Source organism: Solea solea, chromosome 16, assembly GCF_958295425.1.
Source record: "Solea solea chromosome 16, fSolSol10.1, whole genome shotgun sequence".
NCBI classification, from domain to species: Eukaryota; Metazoa; Chordata; class Actinopteri; order Pleuronectiformes; family Soleidae; genus Solea; species Solea solea.
The window spans coordinates 26,350,101-26,365,981 of record NC_081149.1 but is presented as its reverse complement, the minus strand read 5'-3'; the positions used below and the strand labels follow the sequence as shown (position 1 = coordinate 26,365,981).

Below are 15,881 nucleotides of genomic sequence, written 5' to 3'. Positions count from 1 at the left end.
TCAGTGTTGCATATTATGTGTAATTTAATTTTAGGAAAGGGCCCAACAAGCCCAACAGAAGCGACGCGAGGCATGTTGTCTGTTAACCAGTGTAATCACAGAGGATCAGGGCATGCTGCAACACCTTAAAGTGAGTGACAATGGCATTTAGTGTGGTGTTTGTGTATTTGTATATGAATACCCAAACTAAAATCCTATACAATTTTTATAGAACATCATCACAGGCAACACGGTGTCTCCTTGGGCCAAGAAACAGGACAGGGTCATCCTTCTTTTTGAAGATGATGAACAAGTGGACAAAGTCATGCACTTCTTGTCTGAAGTACTCGAACGTACTGAGACAGACAAGAAGTCTGCAGATCCAGTGGCATTCGTAATGGATGTACTTTTGCCAGAGGTGAGATCTCAGACACTGACACTGATTTGTAGACTACATGTTTTATATGACTGCATATGTCTAACCCTAACCCATGGTCACTGTCTAACACAATCTTAAATCTTAATCTTCATGCCACAGGCAACAGTATACGCCCTCGGAGCTGTTCACTCCATCTCCCTGGACAAAGCCAAGGAGATGTACATGCGTGGCACAGAGTTTGACTTAAGGTAAGCCGGATAGTTTAGGAAACTGTTAATCCAATTTTCAGTTTATATCTTATTATGTGTTTGAGTGTCTTTAACGACTTCATTATTTTGCTATATCATTTTGTCTTGTCAGCGAGATAACCCAGCTTGGGGAACAGCTTCAGAGCCACATTTCCTCAAAAGCGAGGCAGAAACTGGATAGCTTCCTGAGCAATTACAAGAAAGCCTTGGAGTGTGAGGAATTCCTCAGGCGCCTGTAATCCCTGGGTAGTGAATGTGTCTGCTGGATAGTCTGTTGTGTATAAAATAAAGAAAATATATCATTCATCACTTGTATTCATTACATGGATTTGAAAGTTATACAACTTTCTGTGCAGAATCAAGGGTTTCAGTGCATTTGTTTTACTTTCATCAAAAGACCTACTGATGCCCAACTGGCTGGGTTTGATTCAGATACCAATGTTTCACATATCTTCCTGGAAATAGGTAACATCTCCTTAATGACATACTCAGCAGATCTTGTCTACTTAACTTCTGTCTACCACCACCTGGACCACACCAGCACAGAATTTTAGGAGGGTTTCTTTCAGGTTAAAAACCTGATCAAGTAGACTTTTATTAGTTCTAATCGTTGTTCTGTCCAGTTGAACAACATGTCAAACTACAGACTAATTCAATAAATGTAGGCCTATATTAAACACACCTTTTTGTAACATACAGGTTGCCATGATGTTGGAAGTTTGCAAAAACAAATGAAATTATTCAAAGTGTGTGTTCAAAGTGGAATTTGTGATATTATATTGTATAAACGTGATATTATATTGTATAAACATTGTATAAACGTGATATTATATTGTATAAACGTGATAATTATATTGTATAAACGTGCTATTATATCGTATAAACGTGATAATTATATCACATAAACGTGATAATTATATCACATAAACGTGATATTATTTTGTATAAACGTGATAATTATATCACAAACCTGATATTATATTGTATAAACCTGATATTATATTGTATAAACCTGATATTATATCACATAAACGTAATATTATATCACATAAACGTAATATTATATCACATAAACGTGATATTATGTTGTATAAACGTGATAATTATATCACATAAACGTGATATTATATTGTATAAACGTGATAATGATATCACATAAACGTGATACTATATTGTATAAACGTGAAAATTATATCACAAAAACGTGATACTATATTGTGTAAACGTGATGTTCAAAGAACTTTTCCAATCGGCATTTATATATTTTAGCAGTTTGGCTATAACATTTCATACTTTACAAAGTGACATTAATTATTCACAAATTTCACAGAAAGTACATTTCTGTGTTCATAAAAGTCAACACGAGTATTTATTCTTCTCTATTCCTGTCGCACACCGGGATATAAGTCTCTTGTTAACAAGTGTCTATGAGATACGCGTGTGTAAATAAAGTTTCAATAAAAGAAGACGTTATCACGTTAGTAAACGTCATCACGGTTGTAAACGTCATCACGTTTCAGACGCAGTCTCTTGAGACCCAATCAGAGTGTCGTGTAGTGTGAGGGGGTGTGTCGTTGAGTGTGAGGGGGTGTTTCGTTGAGTAAAGGGGTGTTTCGTTGAGTGGAGGGGTGTGTCGTTGAGTGGTCTGCGGGTCTGCAGCTGGACCTACTTGTCGATATGCGCTTCACGCAACATTTCCGGGATTTCGACACACAGTCCGAAGCATCGGCGCGGTACGACCCATCACTAACGTCAACCACAAATCTATGGATCACACCTCACACCAATCTAATAACAGAGACGTCTGAGCCAGCGGATCATTTCATCAGGACAGGCCGAAGTAACACTGCTCTGCACCTGGCACTGTGAGCACCGAGCGTCCGCAGAGGCGGAGCTGATCACCTCCGACAACGTACCGCGCTGAAATCAGTTCCAGGTTGGATATTCAACAGACATTCGCTCCAGCTCCAACAGCACCCTCCTCCTTCTCCACCCCGAGATAGGTGCACGATCACGGCTTGTTCAATGTCCGACCCATCGCTCTTAACGACCGTGGTCTGATTTAGGGACCATCAACGAATTAACGTTTAAATGCCAATTTTTAAAATATGGGCGGTACTAAAATTGAATAAAAAGGTGTGTTCTGACTAGGTAGTCTAGTACTATGTTTGTACACTCATGTGGAGTCTTTGGGTCACATGGCCTGGAAGCTATTGAACGAAAATGCTAATATTTACATTAAAAGAATTATGAAAAATTGGCAACTATTTAAATGGAATATAAAGAGGTGTGTCCTGACTAGGCACCCTAGTACAATTTTTCTACACTGATTTGGTGTCTTTAGGTCACATGACCTGGAAGCTATTGAGCCAAAATGCTAATATTTACATTATTAAAATTATAAAAAATAAATTAGGTATTTAAATGGAATATAAAGAGGTATTTCATGACTATGCAGGCTAGTACTAGGTCTATACACTGATTTGGAGTCATTAATTATTTAAATTAATAAATACACCCTTAAATAATTACTTTAATTTGTCATTAACTATTTAAATAAATACATACACAATTAAATAATTATTAAATGTGTCATTTATTTAATAAATACGCCATTAAATAATTACTTAAATGTGTCATTTATTTAAATTAATAAATACACCATTAAATAATTACTTTAATTTGTCATTTATTAAATGTATTTAATAAATACACCATTATTTACTCAAATGTGCATTAATTATTTAAATAAATAAATACACCATTAAATAATTACTTACGTCACATTTGTTTTCTTAAGTTACAAAATACTGACATGGTTTTTTTCCCTAATCACTTAGTAGTACTAATAATAATAATAATAATAATAATAATAATATTCAGTGGAGCTCCACTTCAGGTTTTACTTGATACTCATTCCAAACAAAATATTAGTTTAATATTGTATGATAAAAATCAAAGTGTTAAACTTTGATTGCACACTTACATTTAAGTGTTAAGTGTGTTTGCTGTTTGTTTCTGATGACTTTCTGTTGTACTGGGTTACAACCGAATCCGTCCATGAAATCCAGTCCTGTAGCAGGTTTGCGTGGTTGCTGCAAACACTGAGACACAAACACACGACTGTGATCGTTTCATTAAAGACAAGAGATGAGAAGAAGAGTGGTGTCAATGAGGACAAAGTAACGTCAAACTTACAACTGTGATCTGTCAGCATCTCCTCTCCCTCTGGTGCGGCCGTCAGCACTTCCGGCTTTTGTAAGGAGTTTGAATATTGGCACGAATGGTCAGCCAATCAGGTGCAAAAGTTTGAACTGTTTGAGGTGTGGCTTATTATTGAAAACAGGTGCGCTGTGACTGATTTTTTTTACCATAACTTTATTTAAAACATTCCACAAACGTTGACAAAGAAACAACATCCCCTTCAAAAAGAGGAAAAGGGGATGTTGTAAATAAACAAGTGCTAAGTTGTAAATAATCAACTTGATATAAAATAATTTGAGGCCGTTTGTGGATGCAGTTGACAGAAAACATCATTTTACATCAACGTCACACTTGCACTGATGTTAAAGGACTTTTGAGGAACTTGAATCTTTAGTTTTATGTTACAAGAAACTTTTTTCACTCTATGTTATTGACAAACTCCAGTAGAACGTTAAAGAATAAAAACAAAGATTTAATGTCTAAAAACATAGATTGTTTGGGGGTTAAAATAACAACCCATGCGCACTTACAAACACTAACAGACACACACACACATCCCACTACATTATACAATAAATGTAGAGTGATGAAGCCATTGTAAGCTCAGATCGCCTCTCTCTCTCTCTCTCTTCATGTGGTTGTTAACGGTTACCATAGAAACTGAATCTATTATTTCTATCATTTCCCCTGTTGACAAAATGTCCTCTCACTCATTGTGAAGGTTTATAAAGTTCACAGCTGTAACAAACTCATGAAAAACACACACACAGACCCACAGAGCCACCAAAAACAAAACATGTGCTGAAGTGATCAATTGTAACTAGAGTGGCAATTCCGTGGCCGAAATTTCGAGGGTGCCTGCAGTTCTTGCGGCATGTGTCGTCATTGGGAAACATTATTTGGATCCAATCCACCTTGGAAGGACTTTTTGGTGGAGTCACCCTTTATTTAATAATAAAATAAAGTTTCCCCTTCATGTGTATTATATCGCATTTTTCTGCGATTGTTGTCGCCATGGTTACTTGAAACACTTTGAAATAGTCATAGCACACAAGTCCCGGTCAAGACGCACGTTTTGATATAACATGTGTGGGGGTTTTCTCAAAACTGTGGGAGGAGTTACACGTCAAAGTTTTGTGTGGAAGAATAGCAATTCAATACAGAGAGACTTACACGCCCCTCCCTAAGTCCCCTCTCCTTTCACGCACACACACGCACGCACACACACGCACACACACGCACCTGTCCCTATCTCTCCAAAACCAGCAGAGAAAGCAGAGAAAACAGCATGTTTTAAAGTTGTCATATTTCAAGAACGGTTGATGATAGAGATACAATTTTTGGTTTGTGAGCGTCAGGAGGCTTTCAGCAACTCCCAAATTTAAATTTGTGACAAACGGGCTTGAATTGACAGAGAAATCACAGTTTTAAAATCACCCTCGTCTTGATTTTTCCAGAACTCAAAAGCAGACATTTTAACATGGGAGTGAATGGAGAGTGTGACCAGAGTTGTCTGCGCTTTGAGGTGATTTTAAGAAAAACTACAAGTCATATGAACATGAAAACACACACAGGGTTACACGACACCCATGGCAACATTTTGATGTAAAAATGGTCAGTGTAGGTTGGAAATTGTGGGCAGGAGAAGAGTTTGTTTAGAGATTTTTGGTGATTATTTTGCTGGATTTGCTAGAGTGGCACACTCTAGCGATCCGCCCACACACCACTCAAACACCCATTATAAAATCTGAACACGTCAAAAAAAAAGTACAAAACGTAAACTGCGATTGTTTAAAAACCGTAACATGGATCAAAATGTCGACTTAGGTCAGAAAAGTCCCAAGTCTTGTGACCCGTTTAAAGTAACAATCATGTTTCTGCGTTAAAGTATGACGACACTGTGATGCTCCAAAGCGGGCTTGGTTTTTTTCAGTTTCCCATTATTGTGTGAGTGGAAATTATTTTACATTTTCGCGATTTCTGTCGCCATGGTTACGCGAAACGCTTATAAAAGTCATAGCACACCATTCCCGGTCAAGGCGCACGTTTTGATGTAACTTGTGTTGGGGGTTTCTGAAAACTGCGGGAGGAGAAGCGCGCCAAACTTTTGGAAGGATGAGGAATATCAAGCGGAATATACGCCGTTGGAATATCAAGATGTGCTCGCAGCACAATGCATTCTAGTGAGAACTCTAGGGAGTTCTGACTAGTATGCCTTGTGGCTGCAGGCACCTAATTAGGAAATAAACCATCAACAGTTTCATTTTTCAGACAAAACTACAGGCCAGTAGGTGGCAGTGTTTACCTGTGATGGTGTTGTATGGATGTGTAATAGCAAATGTGAGTCGTTCATCTTTGTTTACAGGTTGACGAGGACAGATTAACATTTTACAAAAAGACAGAAGATTTAATGTGTCTCAGGTGCTACAATATTATTTTTGTCCACCAGATGGAGACAAAGTAAAATGACTGTAAGGGTGTTTAACTGACTGTCTTTTTTGTGTCCGATATCAATATTACAAAAGTACACATAACAGAATCGATCACATCTTTTAACCCTTAAACATTGAGCATATCGCTGATCACACGCTGGCACAAGCACACTTTACCGTATTACCGTAGTTACACCACAGTTTCTGAAAGCTGAGAAGTGGCACGTCAAAGTCAACATGTGGTTATTACAGAACAGAACTGAACCCAGATGCAGGAACGGTGGTAAGTTACAGTCTTTATTTGAACACATGTAGCACTTGGACAGGCAGATAAGGAATGAGGATCACCAAAGTGAAACACAGGAGCTGGATCAACGTGGACGTGGACTAGACACACATGAAGTAGGTTGGGATAATCAAGGATGGGAGATAAAGCACACGCAGACAAGAAAACTTCAAAATAAGAGTGGCACTATCACAATAAAATGACATCAACAACGGAGCATGACAATTTCATGTGTTTGTCAGCAGAGACAAGAGAGTGGGAAGAACACCTGGACATAGTTTTTGCCCATTGAGAGACAAACACACACAAAATGCCAGTGTCAAAATGTTTCATACTGTTCCAATTTCAAATCTACTATGTTCATGTACAACTGCAGTGTTTTTGTTTTTCTTCATCTTAAATTGTTGGAACAGTATTTTAACAAGCAGTAAATTGTAAATAACTGACAGATATTGGAAGATATTCTGGAGAAATGGACAAAAGCATTTAGTTACAGGACATTCTCTGGTCCTTTCGTGGTGAAAAGAAGCAAAGAAAAGTCCAGACCGACATTTTGATGGTTCAAAGGGCAAATATTATGCTCCTCTAAAAAAACAGCATGAGTTTATCCCTCACATATCATATCATCATATGAAGCTCAGACTCATCATCTCCTTTCACAGGTCAATCCTCTGCTTTTCCTTCATGTGCTATTAAAGCTACAGTCAAATCCTCTTTCACTTCATCCTGTAGTTGGAGTTTGTTGTATGATGATGTCTGACACTCCGCTGCATGTGTGTGAGGCAGTCCTGCTCTCCATCGTTGCTTTAGTAAGGACATACAATCACAAATATATTGATGTTTATGGCAGCATTAGAGTCACTTCAAATGTCACCAGTCTGGCTCATTTTGAATGAAAGCATAAATCACTGTTGCCTGTCACTAACATGGATGCTGCTGAAAACACACAGTGATTCTCTTCATACCTCTGTATGGACATGACTATAAATGAACTATGGGCATCATGTCCCACAACTGCAACATGAACAACAACATTGGACTTCCTTTTCAAAGCACAGGTGCTTACACACTGGGAGAGCAACAACAATGGTGAACAAAACGAACGCCACACAAACAGTGATGCAAACTCCGCCCACTTATACATGCAGAGGAAAAACTACATGGCCGTTTATCAATATCCATACTTGTGCGTACTTGTGCGTACTTGTGCGTACTCCCGTACTAGTGAAAACGTCATCAGCCTCAGTCCAAGTGCTGTTCCAATTCTCAAGTAAGCGAACAGCGAGGACGGTTCTCAAACCCGGAAGTGTTCTCGCTCCGCCCATTTTTACCAAGTATGCATCGGAGGTGACTTAAGCGTACTTGGGATGGCCATGTATCCCAGAATACATTTCGGCGGAGCATAGCAGCAGATAATAGAAATATAAATCTGAAATAAATATTTTTCTTTGGAACAAAGTTTTAACATCATTTGAGGCGAGAAATTAGTCATTTAGAATTCAAACATGTGGTTTGTGTATGAAGATATGACGTATTTATAGTTAATTAATAGTTTATAGGCAATGTTTGTCGGAGGTGATCAGCTCCGCCTCTACGGACGCTCGGCGCTCACTGTGCCCGGCACAGAGCAGCGTTACCTCGGCCTGTCCTGATGAAATGATCCGCTGGCTCAGACGTCGCTGTCATTAGATTCTCGGTGTGATCCATAGATTTGTTGTTGACGTGTTATTTTGTTTTTAATGGAAACGTTTTGACTTGACAGTTTGAAAGTTTGTATATTATTAATGTTTTATTTATTTTAACTTTTAATTTTAGAGTCGCATGGTCATTGTATCTGTATTTAAATATAATATGTAAATATTAGATATTTAGAGTAGTATATATTTGTACACGTTATATATTTATAGTAGTATTTGAGTATTTGAGTAGTATACTACTACTAATATATCTATTTTCCACATTGTATTGTATATTTTAATAGAAATTAATTAATAAATGAAGTTAAATATTTAAAATGTGAAAATAATAACAATATATATGCATTTATTAAAAGTATTTCATATGTTGATTTATCAACACCGTATGTTACGGTAATGAGGCTGCAGCACTTGGCGCCAGCCACGATTCAAACAGCAGAACAATACATACATACATACTTGCTTACTTGAGTATTAAGAAACAGCCACAAACTAGTTCATGCTTTTGTTACATCTAGATTAGATTACTGTAACTCCTTATTATCAGGATGTTCCAACAAGTCTGTTAGAACCCTTCAGTTAATTCAAAATGCTGCAGCACGAGTTCTGACAGGAACTAGAAAGAGAGACCATATAACTCCAGTGTTAGCTTCTCTACACTGGCTCCCTGTACAGTTTAGAATTAAATTTAAAATCCTCCTCCTCACGTACAAAGCACTTAATGGTCAGGCCCCTTCATACCTGAAAGACCTAGTCTTAACTTATCACCCTAACAGACCACTTAAGTCACAAAATACAGGTTTACTTGTGGTTCCCAGAGTCTGTAAGAGCAGAATGGGAGGCGGAGCCTTCAGTTACCAGGCTCCTCCTCTCCTGTGGAACCAGCTCCCAATGATAGTTCGGGAGGCGGACACTCTCTCTGTATTTAAAGTTAAACTTAAAACTTTCCTTTTTGATAAAGCTTATAGTTAGAGCTGGTTCAGGGAAACCTGGACCAGCTCTTAGTTATGCTGCTATAGAACTAGACTGCTGGGGGATTTTTTATCTGTGGTGCACGCACATTCACTCTCTCACACTCAGGATATGATTTTGACTTTTTATATGTCATTAACCTTGTCTCTTTCTCTCCCTAGTTTGTGTATTTCCTTCCTTCCCTCTCTCTCTCTCTCTCTGTATTCTCATCATGCAGGTTGCGGGACCAAGATCCAGTTTTCGAGGCTACCCACATCATCACCATTATTATTGTGCTATAATTAAAAAGTCGATATCATTAACTGTATTAACTTGTAACTTGATACAGTTGTTGTGTATCTGCTCCTGGTCTCCCTCTCTCTCTTCTGTCTCTACCTCATCTCCCTCTTGTCCTTTCTCTCCACCTCTCCTCTGTCCCCGATTTCCTTTCACCCCAACCGGTCGAGGCAGATGACTGCACATTTCTGAGCCTGGTTCTGCCAGAGATTTCTTCCTGTTAAGAGGGAGTTTTTTCTCTCCACTGATGCCTAGTGTTTGCTCACTGTGTGAACTGTTGGGGTTCTCTGCTCTCCTTGATGTTGTCTATGTACAGTGCCCTGAGATAATGTATGTTATGATTTGGCGCTATACAAATAAAATTGAATTGAAATTGAAATTGTGTACTCCTGTACTTGGCAAGTATATACTCCCAGCATACTTCTCAAGTATATACTTCCCAGGTAAGCAAGTACTGTCACAGTTGCACTCTAAAACCCGATGAGTTAGTTCAACTTAAACCATTTAAGCATACAAAGTATTAGATTTAAAAACTAGTAACTCAAGTATGTATTGTTAAAGTAACGGGTGAAGTTCATTGTACTAATTCCATTCAGTTAATCAAAACTAGTAAGTATGTGACACTTATATGCAGCATTTATCTGAACTTAAATGATCTTCTTTATACAAATGTTAATACTTAAGTTGAATTTACTCTTTTTTTTCTACTAAATCAAATTATTACATTCTAGTTCTGACAACTTCAAACTTTGTCATGGCTAATTACTTCATTTGAGGAAACCATTTAAGTTGTATTAACTCATTACAAACAAACATACATGTGACAATACTTAAACCATTTATTTAGTTGAATGCTCTCAACTGAACACACAACATTTCAGTGTTTACAATTCTAGGAAGACACTGTATTAATCTAATAATTTTTTAGATAAATGACTAGAAGCGAATGCAGTCCTGAGGATCGTGTGTAAACCTGGATGTAATAAAAACAAGTTTGTCAATTCCTGTAAAGTTCAATAGTCTGACCACACGCACACACACCCACACACACAGACACAGTGGGCAGGGGGAGGGGCTTGAAAAACATAAGCAGACTCCTGTGTTTCTCTTCACTGAGATCAGAGAACATGGACGTTCTGTATCAGCTGATTTTACTGCTTCTGTTTGTGGAGAGTTCAGGTCAGTGTGTGTGTGTCTCGCCTCAAATGATCTTAAAACTTTAAGGCCTGTTATTCTTGCAATTTTTTTATTATGTCTGCAATTTTCAGAAAATCTATTCACGTTAGAGACAAATATAATCATTTTGTTTGGTTTTAAAATTCAATGGTTTAATAATTTGGTACCTGAGAAATCTCACAGATGGTGCCGAACTGTGCTGAACTAGAGAACGTGGAGGCATCTTTTCACTCAACCTCTTTTGTCTTTGCACAGCTAACGTCCACATGTTGTTCCATGAGTTTAAGCTCCTACTGCAGATTTTTAAATAGCTTGAAATGTGGAATCAGAAAGTTGGGAATTCCACAGGGTTAGGGTTATGGATGTAACCCATTTACATCCATACAAGACAAAAACCAGCAGAAATATGTTTTTGTTCACTTACAGCATGAAAAAGTGCAAAAAAAGAAATGACTGGAGTGTTGAATAACAAAATGTTTAAGCAGAAGACATTTCACTCACCAGTGTGTGCAGTGTCTCTGTGTGTGTGTCTGTCTGTGTGTGCGTGTGTGCAGTGTCTCTGTGTGTGTGTGTGTTTGTGTGTTCAGGTCAGATAAAGTGCAAAGTAAACTCAGCAAATGTTAATATTTTAAAGGTTGTGTCATTTGTGACTTTCCACTGTGTTGAAATCATGAATTATGTTACATTGAACACACACACACACTCTGTTTACACTGAGTTATCTGTGTGTGCGTGTGTGTGTGTGTTTGTGTAGAGTGTGTGCAGTGTTTTGCACATTTTGATCCTTCCTCAGGTCAGTGTGGTGAAGAGCTTGGTGAAGTGGATGAAGATGACTGCTGTCAGAATCCTCATTATGGTTACAAGGAAACACACAAAGAGTGCCAGTCCTGTGGGTCAGTGACACGCGCACACACACACACACACACACACACAAACAGACACACGCACGCACACAGGAATAAAGTAGTATTTATATATTATATTTCAATGTAAACACAACATTGATGTGTGCGTGTGCATGCTCAGTCCTCCAGTGTGGTCTCTCTGGTCGTCATGGTCACAGTGTAACGTTGTTTGTGGAGATGGAGTGACACAGAGAAGCAGGAAATGTTTTGGCATCGGCGGATCAGAGTGTGACAATCCTGCAGAGAATCTACAAACACAAGCCTGTACAGGAACCTGCTGTGATGGTACACGCACGCACACACACACGCGCACACACACACACACAGCCTAGCATAACTACATTTGTGATTGGCTGCACAGTAAAGAGTTGGAGCTTGTGGAGTGGGTGGTCTTCATGCTCAGTGACCTGTGGTGAGGGCGGAGTCAGAAGCAGAGACAGAGTTTGCTCCAGTCCTCCTGAGTGTAGCTTGTCCTGCACTGGTCCTTCAGAGGAGAGAGAGGCGTGTCCAACACACACCTGTCCAGGTACAACCTGTCTGTCTGTTCACACCTGTCTGTCTGTCTGTCTTTCTCTTACAGTAACCTGTCTGTCTTTTCTCTGTCTGTCTCTCAGTCCATGGTGGTTGGTCGTCTTGGTCCACTTGGTCTCAGTGTTCTGGTTCATGTGTTGACGATCAGAGTGATTATGTTCCCTCAAAAGTGCGACATCGTTCATGCTCTAACCCCGCCCCCTCCGATGATACAGTCCCACCTGGTAGTGGTTGCCATGGAGACAGTTCCCAGGTGAAAGAGTGCAGTGAACTGCCGAACTGTCCAGGTGAGACAAAGACACATTCAGGAAGAGACACACTTGTCCAACACTTCCTCACCTGTCTCTGACCTGTCTCTCACCTGTCTCTGCAGTGCACGGCAGCTGGGGGGCGTGGTCTCTGTCTGGTCAATGCTCCGCCTCCTGTGGGGAGGGGCTTCAGACGTTAATCAGGAAATGTGATCAACCCGCCCCAAAATATGGAGGGAAATTCTGTGACGGAACAAATGCGCAGACCAATGTGTGTCACAGTCGTTGTCCAGGTAACTCGCTCACTCATTCAGTCAGTCACTCACTCACTCACTCAGTCAGTCACTGGCCATTTCTCAATATCCATACTGTCCGTACTTGCCCATACTTGTGCGTACTAGTCCGCACTTGTCCGTACTTGCTTACTCCCGTACTTGTGAAAACGTCATCAGTCTCAGTCCAAATTCTGTTCTAGTTCTCCAGGCCGTGAGCAGCGAGTACGGTTCTCAAAGTGTTCTGGTGCCGCCCGTTTTACCAAGTGTGCATCGGGTGGTGACTTAAGCGTACTTGGGAAAGCCATGTATCCCACTATGCATTTGGGCGGAACATAGCAGCAGATAATACAAATATAAACCTGAAATATATTTTTATATTTTTCTGTGTCCCGGAACAAAGTTTTAAGATCATTTGAGGCGAGAAATTCATTTAGAATTCAAACATGTGGTTTGTGTTTGAAGATTTATAGTTTGGCAGCGACATTTGTCAGAGGTGAGGGTTAGGGTTGGTCAGTCACTCGGTCAGCTCACTCACTCTCATGTCTCTAACAGTGGACGGGTTCTGGTCCGGTTGGTCAGTCACTAGCTCACTCACTCACTCTCATGTCTCTAACAGTGTACGGGTTCTGGTCTGGTTGGTCAGTCACTAGCCCACTGACTCATTCTCATGTCTCTAACAGTGGACGGGTTCTGGTCCGGTTGGTCAGTCACTCTGTCAGCTCACTCACTCTCATGTCTCTAACAGTGGACGGGTTCTGGTCCGGTTGGTCAGTCACTAGCTCACTCACTCACTCTCATGTCTCTAACAGTGGACGGGTTCTGGTACGATTGGTCAGTCACTAGCTCACTCACTCACTCTCATGTCTCTAACAGTGGACGGGTTTTGGTCTGGTTGGTCAGTCACTAGCCCACTGACTCATTCTCATGTCTCTAACAGTGGACGGGTTCTGGTCCGGTTGGTCAGTCACTCTGTCAGCTCACTCACTCTCATGTCTCTAACAGTGGACGGGTTCTGGTCCGGTTGGTCAGTCACTAGCTCACTCACTCACTCTCATGTCTCTAACAGTGGACGGGTTCTGGTCCGGTTGGTCAGTCACTAGCTCACTCACTCACTCTCATGTCTCTAACAGTGGACGGGTTCTGGTCCGGTTGGTCAGTCACTAGCCCACTGACTCATTCTCATGTCTCTAACAGTGGACGGGTTCTGGTCCAGTTGGTCAGTCACTCGTTCCCTCACTCACTCGTTCACTCTAATGTCTCTAACAGTGGACGGGTTCTGGTCCGGTTGGTCCAGCTGGGGCGATTGCTCTGGTTCCTGTGTCGTGGAAGGACGGCCTCCCGTCAGGACTCGCTCCCGCTCGTGTTCTAACCCCGCCCCCTCATCTAGCCCTCCTGGCAGAGGTTGCCATGGTGATGACAGACACATAGAGGACTGCAGTGACATGCCTCCCTGCCCAGGTAAGCAAACAGTGCCCCCCCCTTTTTTAAAAACAGGACTAGCCATATGACTCCCAGGTGACGTCATCATCAAGTGTTGACAACAACAACAACTCACTGTCATTTCTCAGTGGACGGAGGATGGACGTCCTGGTCTCCCTTCACTTCATGTCCAGTCACCTGTGGGGTGGGACTCGAGGTGTCAGTCAGGTCATGTGACAGTCCTGCTTCTCAACATGGCGGCCAGCCGTGTCCTGGAGAGGGACGTCGAACCAGAACCTGTTCCACCCACGTCTACTGTCCAGGTATGTATGACACCAATCAGCTGTGGGTGTGGCTGTGGCGAGGGTCAGAGGTCAACGCGCAAGCTATGGTAGCTCAGGTGACGCATGATTGACTTTTCTGTGAAGATGATTTGTGATTGTTGTTGTCTCAGTGGATGGGGCGTGGTCTCCGTGGTCGCCATGGAACCAGTGTCTTTACCCGTTTGGTGGGCGGGACATTCGCTGTAAGCAGATTGGCGGAAGTCAGAAACGAGAGCGCGAGTGTCGACATCAGGATCATAATGGATCGATCTGCATCGGAGGATCTCTGACAGAGACCAGGGTCTGTTATGATGTCAGCAGCTGTTACGGTGAGAGACACAAAGAGACACACACACAGACACTCACAGAGAGAGAGAGAGAGACAAACACAGAGAGAGGGAGAGCTACAGGATTCATTTTAAGGTCCTATTGATGGTTTTTAAATGTCTAAATGGGATGGCTCCTTACCCGTCAGAGCTTCTGTCTGTTCATGTCCCAAAGAGGACAACGAGGTCGGCAAATTAAATGTTGCCAGTTGTACCGAGATCACAGATGAAAACGAGGGGTGACCGTGCTTTTGCTGTTGCGGCGCCCACACTTTGGAACAGTCTTCCCTTTAGCGTTAAAACAGCTCAGTCTTTGAATGTTTTTAAATCTTTTTTGAAGACCCATTTGTTTACAAGGGCCTTCAGCACAATCTGAGCAGGATTTTATTTGGTGGTTATTGTAATTGTTTGTAATTTAACTATTTATTTTAACTTTGCTGACATTTTTTATTGCCGGTGTACAGCGATGGTTGTTGTAAATGTGTTTTATAAATAAATTTGACCTTGACAGACACAGTCACACACACTTGTTGTGTTGCAGTGATTGTGTGTGTTGTACTGCAGTGATTGTGTGTGTTGTGTTGCAGTGAAGGGCAGCTGGGACACGTGGGATCAGTGGAGTTTGTGTACCCCTGCCTGTGGAGGAAACTCCAAACGCTTCAGGAGAAGAATCTGTGACCCTGATTTCAGTGACTACAGGTCAGTTGTAAAAGTGTAGTGACTGTGCCAAGAGTGCCCCCTGCTGCTGTGAGTGAGTGACAGCGTGTGTGTCGTTGTGTTTCAGACCTCTCCTCAGTCGTCTCAAAGAGAAAGCTACGTTCTTCGGGATTCCGCGTGCCGACTGCGGCTCGCTACCAGACGGCGAGGCAAAGTTTGAGATCCAGCCATGTGTCAATGTCCCGCCATGTCCCACCCACTGATGAATCAGTGCAAAAAGTTACATCATCATTATGACCACGCCCCTTTAATTGGCCACTTCCTGCTTGTGTTGATGTGTGGTCCTGTTGGGGGCTTTTATTGTGAAGGTCATGTTCCAGCCTGTGTGTAGTAACATCATGTAACAGTATACATTTACTCTTGTACTCCTGTCCTTTAATTGATTGATCCTGATTGGTCAATCACATATTTTTAAAATTCAGCTTTGGTGTCAAACTGTTTTTCAGAAACTCACTCACTCACTCACACACACATGCATGTTTGCTGTT

General features: G+C 41.0%; 1 protein-coding gene across 1 annotated transcript; it reads left to right on the top strand.

Annotated features, from left to right (window-relative positions):
• Positions 1–10,551: 10,551 nt before the first annotated feature.
• On the top strand, positions 10,552–15,828 carry LOC131475135 (properdin-like). Its single transcript, XM_058653018.1, has 11 exons — positions 10,552–10,652; positions 11,404–11,542; positions 11,676–11,839; positions 11,916–12,080; positions 12,169–12,372; positions 12,459–12,626; positions 13,875–14,066; positions 14,177–14,350; positions 14,482–14,679; positions 15,264–15,375; positions 15,461–15,828. Exons 1-11 carry the CDS (start codon positions 10,601–10,603, stop codon positions 15,594–15,596), a joined length of 1,704 nt encoding a protein of 567 aa, XP_058509001.1. The 5' UTR covers positions 10,552–10,600; the 3' UTR covers positions 15,597–15,828.
• The last annotated feature ends 53 nt before the right edge of the window (positions 15,829–15,881 follow it).

Excerpts from the sequence above, each read along its gene's own strand:
- LOC131475135 (XM_058653018.1), top strand. The coding sequence starts at position 10,601 with ATGGACGTTCTGTATCAGCTGATTTTACTGCTTCTGTTTGTGGAGAGT. Across the intron at positions 12,081-12,168 it reads TCCAACACACACCTGTCCAG|TCCATGGTGGTTGGTCGTCT; the intron begins GTACAACCTGTC and ends TCTGTCTCTCAG. Across the intron at positions 14,351-14,481 it reads CACCCACGTCTACTGTCCAG|TGGATGGGGCGTGGTCTCCG; the intron begins GTATGTATGACA and ends TTGTTGTCTCAG.